General features: G+C 44.6%; 1 protein-coding gene across 1 annotated transcript in view; it reads left to right on the top strand.

Annotated features, from left to right (window-relative positions):
* The window catches only part of RANBP10 (RAN binding protein 10), a 79332-nt gene that overhangs the window by 52205 nt on the left and 11205 nt on the right, over nt 1-15922 (top strand). Inside the window, exons 5-6 of the mRNA XM_074151379.1 lie at nt 3393-3415; nt 8986-9170. Of these exons, the coding sequence (XP_074007480.1) occupies nt 3393-3415; nt 8986-9170 (208 nt within the window). The remainder of the gene's footprint in view (nt 1-3392; nt 3416-8985; nt 9171-15922) is intronic.

The raw sequence follows: 15922 nt of genomic DNA, 5'->3' as shown, positions 1-15922 counted from the left end.
TAAGCAAGGGCCTCCCTGCTCACCGTTCCTTGGCATGGAGCACAAACATTGGGCTGATCATTCTGAGAACGAGCAGTTTTCTCCACAATACGCCGTTAATTTCAGACAATTAGAGGAGGCCTAACTAGGATGTAAAGTTACAGAACAGAAAATTGGTTCGGTTTTACTTCAAGCTGGGACAGTGAGAAGGTCCACAAGCATGTTGTGTGCATGGAGACATGGATAAATGTGTTAGTTGGAAAAGTGGAAGGTGTCGATCATGCTATCCCTGAGCACCAAACCTTGATTTAATGTTTTTATATCACGGCCTTGATGATCAGGTTGATATCATAGAATCATAGAATGATAGAATCGTCTAGATTGGAAGGGACCTTTAAAGATCATCAAGTCCAACCATCAACCTAACACAACCAAAACCACCACCAAACCATGTCCCGTGGACTTGCAAGAGACTTCACACGCTCACTCTCACTTCCTGACCTCTTGAGCTATCTGGTTCTTAGGTCTTTAAATGTATGAAGTTTGTTATTTTAAATAGGATCCAGGCTTTGGAAGTGCTGCAGAGAAAGAGCAGTTTCCAATTCAGCTGCCCAGTTAGAGCTGCCATTCCTTCGCCTTCTGCTGTTGGCTGTGTGGAGCCTGTGGATGCAGGTGTGGAGCAGTGCAGATGCAGGATGAACTCTCTAAGCAGACATGTTTGTGCAACAGATCTAGTTCTGTGCACTTAAAGCATTTTATTGGTCTTAGGTAACAGGATGCAAAACATACAAATACCTTAATTTAAAGGCAATGCAATAAGTTTTTTTATAGAATCAAAAGTAATTTTCATTGGGAGGGATCTCTGGAGGTCATGTGTCCTGCCCTGAAAGCAGGACCAACTAGATCATGTTACTCAGAAACTCATCAAGTTTTTACTGTCTCCAAGAATGGAGATCCCTCAGAGGGCTTTTCTGGTCCCCTAATTCAGTGTTTGACAACATTCATCCTGAATTTTCTCCACTTAATATCTAATCAGAATTTCCCGTGTTGCAAATTGTCTCTGTTACCTCTTGTTATCACACATCTCTGGGGAAAGTCTATCTCTGTCTTTTCTGTACCCCCATAAGGTAGTTGTAGGCAGGAATAAGTGTCTTCCCTAATGTTCTTAAGACTGAAAAACCCCTTTTCCCTTCATCTTGTTGGTCTCTGCTGGAGTCACTCCAGTCTCACTGTCTGTTTTATATAGGGGAGCCCAAAGGTGGACATCATACTCCAGGTTTAGACTCCCAAGTGTTGAAGAGAAGGGAGAAATCCCTTCCTTTAACCTACACTCCTACTGTTGTAGCTCAGGACGTGGTTGACCTGCTTCACTGCAAGGACCCATTGCTGACTCCTGGTCAACTGGTTGCCCGGCAGGACCCCCTGCCTCCTTTTCTGCAGATGTGCTTTCTCTCCAATCAGCCCCAGCCTGTCCTGTTTTCTGGGAATATTACAATGTGGTGGAAGGGCTCTTCAGATGCTTTTGTTGAGCTTTGTGAGATTTGTGCTGGATCATTTCTCCAGCCTGTTGAGGTCCTTCTGAATAGCAGTATACCCTCCAGCGTGTTGTCCTCTCTCCCATTTTTGAGCCCGCTGGGAGTGCACACCATCCATTGTCCAGGTCATTAGTCATTACATTGGCCGTACCATTGATCCCTGAGGGACAACACTTGGACTTTGAGCTGCTGATCACAACCCTTCGATCCTGACAGCCCAGCCAATTTTCCACCCACTTTGTAGTCCACTCAAAAATCATATGCTGTCCATGTGCCAGATGCAGCTCCACGTGTTGTCATGGGAAAGCTGGGCCACCTCTGGCTCTGAGTGTCCCTTGGTGGCAGAGGAGGACTCCAGTGCGCTGCAGACTCAAGGACCTTGGCCTCATTCTAGTGTAAGGGTAGAAACAAGCTTTCATCCAGCTGAGCAAAACAAGTGCAAAGTGGAAAATGGGTTTGAGTGAGGAACAATAGTATTTGGGTAAAGTGAGGGAATGAAAGGAATGTTTACTGAAGGTTTTTCTCAGCCAGGTATTCAGCGTTACTTGTATGCACAATTTTTGGATGGGTTGCAGAGAGAGTACTCAGCAGACAAGGTCCAAACTGCTGTGACGTTAATTAAACTGTATTGGCTATCTGCTGGGGTGTTAATTAAACCTTATTGGCTGTTCATTTAGTTAAATATTCAGAATTTTTTTCCCAAGCGTTTGGTTTTGGATCTGTACTATTTTGAATATTTGTTTCCTGTGTTGACTCCCCAAATTGGTTGAAATTACTGTTTCAGGCTGATGTGGTAACGTTCCATCGCAGCTCTTGGTTAAAATAGCCCTAGCATTAAAACCGGAGAATGATGTGCTCTCGTGTCTGCGCAGGCTGTAGTGTGTTTTGGTGCTGGGCAGGAGGGGCTGCTGCATGGCTGAGAGGTGGGACGTGCGCCAGAAATGGGCATACTGCTGTGGGTGGCTACCAGCCTTCTTCTGGCTGGGGACAGAAGGCATTGCTGGGAGCACACATGGGGCAAGGCTGCAGCTTCCAGATGGACTCCTGAAATGTTAGCTTAGAAGGTGACTTAAGCTCAGCCTGTCGCTTGCTGATTGTCTCACCGTGCTCCTGCCTCGCTGATGGATCTGGCCAATGGTGGATGGAGGGTCGCACCACGGGACCCCTCCTTCAGAGCGGTACCTCACACCTCACTCGGATGCAGAGCTGTGCCCACCTGACCGTAGGCGAGCGTTGTCTCCAGCCTTAACTCCATTAGCATCCTCAGCAACTGCTTAAATATCTCTTTTCTGTCGTGGGAAATGTAAATAAAAAGGGAAACCGTATACTTTTTTCCCGTCTCTCATATCTGGGACCGTAGCAGCGTAGTTGAGGGTGAAGCAGTTCTTCGCCTGGTGTTTCTCAGGTGCTCCTGGCTGCAGCTCCATCCTGTTGCAGGGCTGGTCCCCGGCTGCAGCGCAAAGGGTTGAATGTTCATTCCTTCCTCTCCAGCTGGTAAGAAGAACTAGTTATAGCCTAAACCGAAGCAATGTTATAGTAAAACTCTGTTCTCTAAAGCCAAAGTAAGTCTTGAAAACAAACTCCTTCATAATAACACAGGGAGAAGCAAAGAAAAGAGGAGCTGCTTTTTAGAAAATCGCATTTTTGGGAAAGATGTCTGAAACATTAGGCTTTTCCCTGAACCTTTCCCTAGGTGCAAAACCTCGCAGAGGAGGGTACTGGGGAGGGAAGTTACTTCTAAAAATTACAGGTGGGGAAGTACATGGTCAGAACTGGGGTTTATTGAAATGCAGTAACGCTTTGTAGCATGTTAAGGATGTAGCCAAGCAGGGAAAAAAGTCCTTTGTCTTTTTAATTCTAATATTTTTCCCCCCACAGGTATAGCCTTTACAGACCTCCCTGTAAGTACACCCATTTTCAATATTTTAACTAAGGATGCAAACAGAAGGGAGGGGGAAGAGTGAAGGGGTGTAATTTTTTCTTTTCTGTTTGATGCCCTGTTAAAAAAAAATGGTAACACGCATTTACTGAACGGTGTGAATCCTCCTTGTTCTGAAACTTCATAATCCCGTGGCTGGGTTTGTGGGCTACTCACATGCCTCCTCTCATCCCTCACTGCAAAGTCATGGAGAAATCTCTCATGTCCCGTCATCAGCGTGCCCCAAAATGCTTACAAAAAAACAAAAGAGCTTTTACCCACGACTTCCACAGTGGGTCATGAACAAAAAAAATGGTTGCTCTTTTTCAGACCCAAGTGTTCCTGGACAGAGAGCAGGTGAAGATAAAACCAGGTCAGGCATACACCAGTACATCACTGCATCATTTCTCTCATACACAAAACTTCTTGTCCTCCTGTCTTTGTTTTTAATAACGCCACATGAATTTCCTCTGAGGAATTTCTTAGTTTCCATAACTTCTTTAGGCCTCCAAAGCGATCAGTTTTCTTGGCTGACTTCACAGAGTGTGGAAGAAAACTTGCTTTTCTTTGTTGTACACCTCCTGCCAACAATTTTGGTTTGTTCCTATAATTTTTGGCTTGTGAGAAATAATGACTAGTATTTCCCATTCACCTTCCTAATGGGATTTATGGCTTTACACATCTCTCCCATATGCCAGTGTCTAGGCTGGAGGACGTTCCAGTTGATTTGCCTTTTCACATCAGCTGTCAGTACAGCTTTTTTTGTTGGTTCCTAGGCTCTTTGAACTTGGTAACGTTGCAGTGTGTTCTGCAACCAGAAACCCTATGTGGGTTGTTTCACAGTGATTTATTCACTTGGTCCAAGTACAGTTTATTAAAGTAAAAGAATATTTTACCTGTCCATGAATATTAACCTTTTGGAGTGAGCCCTTGTGACCACGTTGCGTCCATGGCAAGAAGACACTTCTGTGATACAACCCTTAGTTTTAGATGCTCTTTGTTTTCCCTTTGGAAATAGATGGCATTAGGAGTCACGGTTTTATCTTCTAATAAAAGGATTATCTTCTAATTTTTCATCCTGTTATATTCTCACTTGGTTAGGCTTCTTCTCTTCCTGAGCTGAGAGCAGTCTTCCTGTTGTGATAGATAGTTAATTACTATTTAGGCTCTCACCAATCAAAGATAGCTATCAAACACACCAAGATACACATCCCCTTGTTTTGTCGTTTGCAGCTGAAGTGTTGCCATAGGTTTGCCGAGTTGTTTTCTGTGGAAGTCTGTTTCTGGCTGTTAGAGCAACAAGTGATCTCTAACACAGTTTTTCTGGGCCAGGAAGGAGAACAGTGGCCTCCTACTATGATAGTAGGCCTCCTACTATTGTGCATTATCCTCCATCAGATAATTTCTCTTTAAAAAGGGGGCGAGAGAAGCTTGACTGGGTCATTTCCCCCCCTAACGGTGGATGTGAGCAAAGACAGGAGACTTCTGCCTCCCTGTGGATTTTGGCCATTCCTCTCCATGTGCTAAATGGCTCAGCTGTTGTGTTGGCAGCTTCATCCTAAGGATGCCTGCACCCAACTTCTATCATTCCCATTTTCCTTTTCCAATATCATTCCCTTGAATTAATGACTTCTTCCCTCGAATTACTGCCTTCTTCCCTCACCCTTGCAGACACCGGTGTATTCTGTGTCCTTTTCTGGCCCTTTTTGCTCCCTCGGTCCGTGGCTTCTTGGTTGTTCTTCCAAACAGTTGAAGTTACTGCCCTTTCTGGAAGAAGGGGGTGCCAAACCCAAGACAGACTTTTGGTTTAAATGTAATGACTATTGTCAGACATTGTAGAAATCTTGAGGTAGTAGGGAATTTGTAATTGATATAATTTGCAAGTGGTGTTTTTCATTTATTGTAGCATTGTGATCCAGGCTTGAACACAATGTCTGTTCCTTAGAAGGTAAAGAAAACATCCATCGTAGGAAAGATACAGAATGTAATCTGTGTTCTTCGTCTTCTAAAGCTGCAGTCTGAAAATGTAACTGCAAACAGGAACAGAAACAGCAGTCTTACCTGAGTGACCCCTGAGGTTCTCTGGTTTGAGCAGCTTGACTTGCCTTTTTTTGGGTGCGTTTCACACCTGATAACTGAAATCCTCCCAGGAGGGGCCGGAGATTGAAAGCCTTTTTCTTGCATTATGGCTTACGTGATGTTGAGGCTGACTGGTGGCACGTGTCAGCGAGAAGCTTGGCCAGTAAGCCCCTTGTCTTTTACACCTTAAAGCTTAAATAACTTCTATGGTTGGCGTTTCAGTGAGATTATACCAGGAATTAATTTGACCCTTCAATGTGTTACCAGTGTAGAAACTGTTTCCTTGAAGTGCTTACTGCCAAATTCTCCTTTCAGAAGCAAACGATGAAGGCAACATTTTGCAATATTTGCAATATTAGCAAGTTTCAAGGGATACTTTCAGTTGGAAATGCACATTTTATTATGCTAATTCTCACACACAGTGAAGCATATTTGCTCCAGCTTCTTTCAGTTCCGTCTAAAGAGTGTTTGCGTTTGTACAAATATACATGAGGGAAAAAATTGCATTTTGGCTTAGCACAGGTTGAAGTTAATACAAAAATAAGTGCTTATATCCCACAGAGGGAGTTTTCCCCTTTTCCACCAATTTAAATTAATGCTTAAGCCTAACTCTCTTACTTACACAAGTCCCTATCAGGATTATCCCTCCTGGTGATTTGCTGAAATAGGAAATGTAAAAAAGCAGAATGTGGAAGAGCCCAGGGTCGGATTGCAGGGGTACAAAGGGACAAGGAGGTTAAAAAACAAGTCAAGATGAATGAGGGCGTTGTGAGCAACTGGGCACCAACAGCAGAGGGAAGAGGTGGTGCAAAAGTCACTGGGAAAGTGTGCCTGAAGAACTTGGCAGGAGAAGCATCTGCCCGGTCAGTGGGCTCTGGGGTGATGTCTCCTTGCATCTGGCAGGGTGGTGGAGATACATGTAGTTCCCAACAGTTGCTCAACAGAGAGGACACATCCCACATGTGAAAAATGGCATTTTAACTCAGAGATGGTTTGAGAGAAGTTGGAGGTACGCAGCTTCCCTTCAAATATGAATATACCCCAAAGTGTCTGAAAAATACATTACATGTTATAACTTGGGGTTTTTTACTTCTAACTTCCAAGTATTTTGGGTGTCCCATTCCTGGCTTTGGAAGTCCTTGGGTTCTTAATACTAAAAAGTTAAGTTAATAAAAAAATCAGATCTGTGGAAAAGATCTGATCCATCATTAGAGATATTCCCTTGTGAGCTGGGTTTGAAAGAAAGGAGAGCCTGACTTTAAATACGGCATTTTTTCCTCTGGGAGCTCCTCCTTTCTCATGCCGTATTTTCTTTGTACACCTTTCTAGCCCAGAAACTTCCTTGGTGTGAGAATGGGAGAAGAAGAGGGACGCTGAGTCAGCAATGATGCAATCATCCTGATTTCTCATGTCAATTCCCAGCCTGTATTTATAGATTAATTTTTTTTTTTCTTTTGTATTTGAGATTCGATAATTTCAAAGGTAGAGAAGGCTGGTCAGGATCGTATCCAGTTGAGTTTTGGAAATCACCAAGAACAGAGATGCTGCGGTCTCTCTGGGAACCTATTCCAGACTTTAATCATACTCACAAGGAAGAATTTCTTTCTTATGTGCCATCAGAATTCCCCTGGCTGCAGCTTGTGCCTCTTGTCCTTTCACTGAACTCCCTGGAGAAGAATTTGTTTCCATCTTTTTTATCACCTGCCTTTTGGGAGCGGGAGACCTGCAGTTAGATTTTCCTTTTTGCCTTCTCTGAGGTGATTCCCTCAGCCTCTTCTTGTACGCCAGGCATTCCAGCCCTCTGGCCGTCTTAGCAGAACGCTACTGGACTCCCTTTGGGAATGTCTTTCTTGTCCCAGGGCTGTGGATGTGGAGATAGAAATCCCAGTCTGGTACTGCAGCCATAGCCATGCCAGGGACAGTAGAGGGGAGTAATCACTTCCCATGACTCACTGGCTCCATTTTTGCCAACACGACTAGGATTCTGCTGAGTTCTGCCTCGTAACAATCTTAATACCTTTAGTACAAAATAAAATCCACAATTAACTAGATCTCAAGGAGACATCAAGGACATTACGAATGTCTGAGGTCTCTGCAATAGCAAAGAATTAGTTGAATAAATTTTCCATATAATTGTAGGAAAGCTCATGCCCCTTGCTATAGAGGAGAAGAAAACCATCCTGGCTTTCTTTAGGATGACCATTTAACCACCAGTAGTAGTTCTTGCTGGTTTGAGAGAGGTCTGCTCCTTCACTGATCTAAGGTCTGGCATGGGTTCAACCATGAGCAAGACATCGCACCACGCACCTTCCAGACTTCACCTTCACTACGTGCATCATAGAATCATAGAATTGTCTAGGTTGGAAGGGGCCTTTCAGATTGAGTCCAACCATCAACCCAGCACTGACAAAACCCATCCATCCGTGTGCCTTGCCCAGTGTCTGGATTCTGACTGTGGCAGTCTCCAGTGTGAAAGTGAAAAAACCCAACACCAAGCAGTTCATGAGAGAGATTTCCTCCTAAACCCCGCAGGCCATCAGCAGGTGCCCTGAAGCAGAGGATTTACTGAAGTCTGTGTTGCAAACAGAAAAGTAATTTGTGCTGCAGAAAAGTGACATGACAGGGAACAGAGCATTCTTTTAAAAAATTTGATCCAGAGTGATGAGAACAAGGCAGCCCCTTACCTTTTCTGATGCCTTTTCTCTTTTCCCCACATTTCAGTGGGCTCAGGGATTCAATTCGTATCCATAAGCTTATTCTTAAAATAGCCTGAACTTCTAGATAGACTTTGACCACCTATTTTCAATTACATCATCTTTGGAAACTTATTTATTGGCTGAATTTCAGAGGTATTTTTGTGGTGGTAACCTTTTTTTTCCCCCTCTGTGTTCTGGTGGCGGGTCAAAGCTTCCGTTTGGGTCCATATGCTTGTTCTTAAAATGAGATTTGTCTATCACCAATGGAATTTCTTGTGTGGGCTTGCTGTCTTGGGATCATCAAAGACCTAACCTCAGAGCTGCACTACCATCCGTTCCCTTTTCATCAGAGATGTAAAATATTCAGAAAGCAGCTTCCAAGGAATAAGAGAGTTCAGTTGAAACAGCGGAGAGCACATAGATCTGTTGATTGAGATGATGCCCTTTTCATTGTATTGTTGTTATTATTATTTGCTGGCTCTTGAACTTTGGTAGAAATTGCAGAAAACTAAGCCAGAAAGTGGACACGCCACAGAGAGCAGCCATGGCATTGATCCCAGGCCACTGGGGACTGAACCCATTGTTCTGTTTTTATACTTTTTAGTAACTGCACAATATTCATGGAGTTCCTTGAGATGTACCTAAAGGGCTGTTGCCCCTTCCTCTTCCATTACATTTTTCAATGTAAAGAGCAGCTCCTTTGCCTTACCAAACCACGTAACTGGAACCAGAGAGAGAAAGCTGGGTTTAATACAAGTTTCTTTTTCTTCCTTCCCAGTCAAATCTCTACCCGACAGTGGGTCTCCAGACACCAGGAGAGATCGTGGATGCCAACTTTGGGCAGCAGCCCTTTGTGTTCGACATTGAGGACTACATGAGGGAGTGGCGAGCAAAGATTCAGAGCACCATTAAGCGGTTTCCCATAGGAGACAGACTAGGAGAGTGGCAAGCCATGCTGCAGAAGTAAGTCACTGTTCTCTTCAGCTTCTTTTGTTCTGTTAGGATTGAAATACTTTTTAATGCTAATTTATGCTTTCTTATGTCAAAAATTGCCAGTCAGTGCCTTTTGCTCAATTTGGTTTACCCTCTGTTTTGTTGTTTAATAGTCTTTCCTATGTAGATTGCTGCTGTTTCAAATGTAAAAGATATGGGAGAAGTTTTCAGCCAAAGACTGCATGAAAGCTTGTAGGAATGGAAGAACGTACACTTTGAGGTGATGCACTGGGGGAAGGGGAGTGGAGAGGACACCATAAAAACTCTAACATAGGAGCAAAGCCAGTATGTAAGTCAGCTGAATTCAGAAATGAAAGAGCAAGAAATAGCCTAAACCAAAGGCTTCCAAACCCAACCTAACTGAAAACACAATGACGGCACTATATAAAGTTATGATTATTGAATGCATTTCCCATTGCAAAAAGGATTGAGTGGAACTTGATGAGAACAGTTGACAAGAGTTGTCAGAGGTCAGGAGTATCTTCAGCCTGAAGAAAGACGGAGCTGACTAAGGCTCCACAGCTCAGAAACAGGTAACCGAGGGAGGTGGACTGTAGTTGTCTGTCAGTCATTGACACCATGAAGAGCATGACTAGAAAGTGATTATTCACAGTTTCTCAAAACGCAAGAATTTGAAAAAGAGCATCTTTTGGCTTAAAAACAAAATATATTTTTTTTCCCTACCTATATGAAACTGTGGGACCTGCTGCTGCTGCAAGAAGTTGTTGTGGTTTAAGTATAAGTGGATTTTAAAAGATACACGTTTAACTATTCACAGTAATTCATGGAGGCCAATTCCATAGTTCTGTTTTAAACCCCCAAGTCTATGGCTGTTGCTTCTATCTCTGATTGCTCCTCTCTCTGATTGATTACAAATATCTCTGTGTTTCACCTTTTTATTGTACTCTTTCCCTAAACACCTGATACTGGTCACTGTCATCCAGGAGACTCAGATGCAGTGATGATCGCACCCATGTGATCGTTCTTCTTTTCTGCTAGTCTTGTATTTAGTTATTTGCAGATAATTCAGGGCAACCAGCAAAGCCTTTGACAAGCAACTAGCAGAAGCTATTGAAAATAACAATAACATCTTTCTTCAAGAAAATAAGGAGCAGGAGGCCTGCCAGGGAGTTTGTAGGACCTATAGAGAGTGCAGTATAAAAAGAGAATATATCCAGTTGAATTCTTTGCCTCTGTGTGCAGAAATCAGGTAGGTTGTCATGCTGGGACCCTTCTTTGTGAGGGACTTGTCAGAGGCTGTGTCTGGGATTGGAATTTCTGTCACAGAAGCTCTGGAAGAAATAGGTGAGGGGAAGTGGAAAAAGTCTCTGGAATAAGGTATTTACCCAGATTCCTAACGGGACTCCAGGAGAAAACAGATGAGCTTGTGGCTGTGGAACAAAGTTTCTCTCCAAAGAGAAGAGAAGGGGAGGATGATGTGTATGGTGCCATGTTGCATGAAGGTTTCAGAAGAGAGTCAGGCAGCTGAGAGAACCTTGATGTCTGGCTTGGACAAATCCGTAGAAGCACTACTAAGGAGTAGATGCATTGGACACTTGGAGAAATAGGATGTGAGCTTTGCAAAGAGGAGCCAGCAGACATGTGGGTATGGTTCTTGGGCTGCTGTCTTTGTCTTGGAAGTCCAAAAGGCATTTGAGAAGTTCCCTTGCTGCAGAGGCTGAGGGCACACGTCCAAGGTGGATTATGAGTTGTTTAAAAAAGAGAGAAGAGAGGGAATGAGTGGGAAAGGGTTTGTCACTTTGAGAGGAGGAGTCTGTAGAGAGACTTGGATGCATGCTGGTGGTGTCTGTGATGTTGAGGGTGTTCAGAAATGACTGGGAAGAAGGGACCCTCCAGGGAGGAATGAGGTCTTTGGGTTATGATGAATCATTGCATGGAAATGTCAGCTCATTTATTTGCCAGCATGCAGAAAAAAAAATAAAAATTCTAGGACTTGTTGGGGGAAAAACAGACAAGAAGAATGATTCTGTCACTGTGTGAATATGTGGGGCACCCTTAATGTGAATAAAGGGTGAACATGTGATGAAAGAAAGATGTGATGTTCTTTCTCTCCAAGAGTATGTGATAGAAGTGAGAAAAGCATGGAAAAAAAAACAAGGCAGGATGTGCAAAGGTATGGGGTGAGTGTAAGTCAAGGAACAAATATACAGACCCACAGCGTTGAAGGAAACGATTGTGAGGGGCAAGGCAGAAGTGTGGTAAAAATATCTTGAGAAGCCTTGAGAAGGTGATGAAGGAACAATTGTACTGCGAGAATTAAAGGGAAAGTTGCCCAGTGGAAAAGGACCTGGGGGTGTTGGTCAACAGCTGGCTGAATATGAGCCAGCAGTGTGCCCAGGTTGCCAAGGGGGCCAACAGCATCCTGGCCTGTGTCAGGAGTAGTGTGGCCAGCAGGACTGGGGCAGTGATCGTCCCCCTGTCCTGGGCACTGGTGAGGCCCCACCTCGAGGGCTGTGTCCAGTTTTGGGTCTCTCACAACAAGAAGGACATTGAGCTGCTGGAGTGTGTCCAGAGAAGGGCAACGGAGCTGGTGAGGGGTCTGGAGAACAAGTCTCATGAGGAGCAGCTGAGGGAGCTGGGGGTGTTCAGCCTGGAGAAAAGGAGGCTGAGGGGAGACCTTCTCGCTCTCTACAACTCCCTGAAAGGAGGGTGCAGCTGGGGGGGGTCGGTCTCTTCTCCCAAGGAACAGGCGACAGGACAAGAGGAAAAAGCCTCAAGTTGCGCCAGGGCAGGTTTAGGATGGATATTGGGAAAATTTTCTTCACCAAAAGGGTTGTCGAGATTGGAACAGGCTGCCCAGGGAAGTGGTGGAGTCACCATCCCTGGAGGTATTTAAAAGCCGGGCAGACATGGTGCTGAGGGACGTGGGTTAGTGGAGGGTTTGGCAGTGCTGGGTTAACAGATGGACTCGATGACCTTAAAGATCTTTTCCAACCTAAATGATTCTATGGTTCTACAATTGTACGTGGAGTTAACCAGGTGGCACATTTAGAAAAAATAAAGGAGGGGTTTTTTTCACACTGTGCCATATGATACCATGAAAACAGCATGGAATCAAAAGGTGACTGGAGACATTACTAGAAAGAAGAATCTTAGGAGCTGCATTGTAGAGAGTTGCCACTTCTAGGACAGGAAGTATCTGACCAATCATTGGAACCTGGAAGGGTTATGGGGAAAAGTATCGTTTCATATATTCCTTGTTCCTAGGGTTTGCTTTTGCCGTTTGGGAGGTACAAGTTCTGGGCTAACTGGATCATCATAGAATCATGGAATGGTTTGGGTTGGAAGGGACCTTAAAGCCCATCCAGTGCCACCCCCTGCCCTGGGCAGTGACACCTCCCACCAGACCACATTGCTCCAAGCCCCCTCCAACCTGGCCTTGAACCCCTCCAGGGATGGGGCAGCCACAGCTTCTGTGGGCAACCTGGGCCAGGCTCTCACCACCCTCACAGCAAAGAAGTTCTTCCCCACATCTCATCTCAATCTCCCCTCTTTCAGTTTGAAGACATTACCCCTCATCCTATGTCAGATCCTATCATCGGATGTTTGGTCTGACCCAGCATGGATGAGATGTAACAACTGGCACTGACTTTAACATTAATTTTCATTCTGACATACAGGAGTGTTGTCTTTGTGGGGTCATTTCACTCTCCACAATGCATCCTGTCAGGCTGTGGGCCGGCTGGTCCACTTTTGGAAAGCAGGATCCATTTCTGGAAAGCTTGCTTAGTAGCCAAAGAGAATGAAGAGGTTCATTGATATTTTAATGGAAATACTTAGTTCCTAGTGCTCAAAAAGCAACTCGTTTAGAAAAAAAAAAGTGTGTGCCCTGCATCTTTTGCATCTTTGACGTAAAAGCACCTGCATTGGCTGAGAGCACTGGTCTGTCAAGCTCAGTTTTATCGATAGTTTAATAGCACGGGTTCCTGTAGCACTAGAGTGTTTTTTCCTTTCTCTGGTAAAACTGACCATTTTTTGCCAGCCCATTATTTAACTGATTATTTAGCCATGTTGGACCTTTTGTCATGTGGTAACACAATTTCTTTGAGAGGCTTTGCTGAAAGACTCTGTGAAATACCTTTGGACAACCAAGTGGCCTGCAAAAGTCTCTCTTTTCTGCCTGCTCCCAGACACCCCCCAAAAATGTCACCAAATTAGAGAGCCAGGACTTCCCTTGACAAAAGCTGTTGATTTGTCTGCAGTAGGACCATTTTATCCCTGTGTTTGTTCCTTGTGTTCTCCAGAATTGTTTCTTTGGATGTGTGTGGTAGAGGTATCAGGGTCAGCACTCTGGAGTTCCTTATATCTCTTTTGGACTTTTTTTAAAGAATCAACATCATGTTTCCCATCTTCCTTCTCTTCATAGGCAGGTTTAAGTCTAGGCTTGGACCCCATGTTAGTAGCCCAGCTATTTCAGGTTGGAGCTCCAAGCTCCTGGGCCAACGTTTTCTTGTCCCATGGCTTTGTTAGGACTCCTGGTGTCTTATTTAATCTGTCACCGTGCAGCTAAGAATGTCCTTCCCTTCAAAGACTCTCCTCCCTGACGGATCCTGAGAGGCGCAGCCCTCGGGAGGCTGTCCCTGGGAAGGTTTGCTGTTGGGAATCCCTCCCTGAAGAGCAGAGCAAGAATTAGCTTGGCAGGATTCTTCATCTGTGCTGCACTCCTGGATACGCTGTCACCGGAGAGGCTGATCTGACCAGGTTTTCAAGTGCTTGAAACCTTGAAAGGGGCTCACATGGATAACTCATCTCCGTTGTGTGTTGTTACAGTCTCGTAGGATCTCTAATCTTTTTAGCTCTTGCTGTGAAGAATCTGAGTAGGAGTCATCTGAGATGCGATCAGCTGGTGTGGTTAATTATGGGAGGAGGAACGGTGTAGGTCCTTATTTCTGATAAAGCAGGAGGACTCAGCATCATTCTTGTGAGGATCTAAGTGATCCCATGCAGAAGGAGAACTTTATGTAGAGAAGCGTGCGGTCACATTCTCTTTTGAAGAAGAAAAGCCACAGAGGTTACAAGGCTCTCTACCACCCCTATGACCGCTCCAGGTGACAGAAGCACCCCTAGATGCAGCACAGAGATTTGAGCTGTGATCTGAGCACTTCTGCTCACAGGACGTTTCAACCATGGCTCCTAAGCGGTTAAAAGCTATTCCTTTGGAGAACCTGGGCTTTCTGTTGTCTGCACGAACGTGTCGCGCATAGGTCACAGTGGAGCGTGGTATGTTCCCCCAGGACTTCAGGAGAGGTCCCCCTGGATGCAGACAAGCTGCTGAATGTCTGAGAGCGTGTAGCACTGAGACACAGAACTGATAAGTCATTAATGAAAATTAGCCTGGCGTAGTGACCAGTGTGTAACACTGCTGTGTGCCCACGCAGGGACCTGTCCTGTGGTGCCACGGGTGTAGGGACGAGCTCAGTTTTTGTGCGGCTTTTTAGAGCATTTAAGTCTTTGCAGCCTCTGGCTACTGAATTACACTGAGGCAAGAATTGGCTTTTCCCTTCCGTTCCTGCCAGCCCCGATCTGTGTGTGTCAGCCGGGCTGAGCCAGGGCAACCTGGCTGCCACACGTGGAGCAGAGGGGCCACTTCATCACCATGTCTTCTACCAACAGTGGTCAGAAACACTTGTTTTTAAAACAAGTTTTAAAAGTGACACACCTGCTTACGGTGTTACACCTGAAAAGTATTGCTGACTCATAAAATACTTCTTTGTAGTGACAGGATAAGGGGTAACGGTTTTAAATTGGAAGAGGGGAGATTTAGATTAGATACCAGAAAGAAATTCTTTGCTGTGAGGGTGGTGAGACACTGGAACAGGTTGCCCAGGGAAGTTGTGGATGCCCCATCCCTGGAAGTGTTCAAACCAGACTGGAGGGGGCTTTGAGCAACCTGGTCTGGTGGGAGGTGTCCCTGCCCAGGGCAGGGGGTTGGAACTCGGTGATCTTTAAGGTCCCTTCCAACTCTAACCATTCTATGGTTCTGTGATTCTTTCTTGTTCTGAAAGTAGCTGAGGTGAATGCGTGTTTTGAGCTGTGACTTGATCGGATCAGTACCAGCTTCGTCATGAGAAGCCCGTGTTGAGATTCATCACTAGAAGCTTTGAAATCCTGTGCTGGCTTTTTAGATTTCGTTAAAATCCAGTGAGCATTAACATTTACCCACCATATCCTGAGAAGGCACAAACGGTTTAGAAATGGTCTGTTCAGAAAGACTTTGTTATTGGGCTTGTTTTCTGACAGTGATACTGCCTCCCCTTCCCAACAAGTTGAAAATATAACTTAAAAATGTCTTAATGCTTGTAAAATCAATGCTGACCGTCTACTCTTTGTAAGTCAGCAGATAAAAGATACGTGTAGAATTCATAAGGAGATTCAACTACCAAAGATATAATTGCTGGCAAAATAAACGATGGAAGAAATTCAGGACCAGAATCTTTTTTTTGAGATCTGCTTGAAAGCCATGAGCCTCTCTGAGCTTCAGGTCTTACGGCTCAGTACTGAGCTCTTACAAGTGACCCTTGGGCAGCAGTAATTAAATAAATACTGTGTATGCGTTGGGACTCTTATTCTTTTTATTTTTTTTTTTCTTAAGGTGAATGTAGAGTCTCCCTTCTGTTTGCTGAGGACCAGATACCTATCTAGTAAATTTACACTGTCTGGACCCAGAAATAGGACCCTGGTTCTGGCCTAAGCAAGCTGAC

Source organism: Numenius arquata, chromosome 8 (assembly GCF_964106895.1).
Source record: "Numenius arquata chromosome 8, bNumArq3.hap1.1, whole genome shotgun sequence".
In the NCBI taxonomy this organism is placed as follows: domain Eukaryota; kingdom Metazoa; phylum Chordata; class Aves; order Charadriiformes; family Scolopacidae; genus Numenius; species Numenius arquata.
The sequence above is the reverse complement of the archived record's forward strand: the minus strand, read 5'-3'. Positions and strand labels throughout refer to the sequence as shown.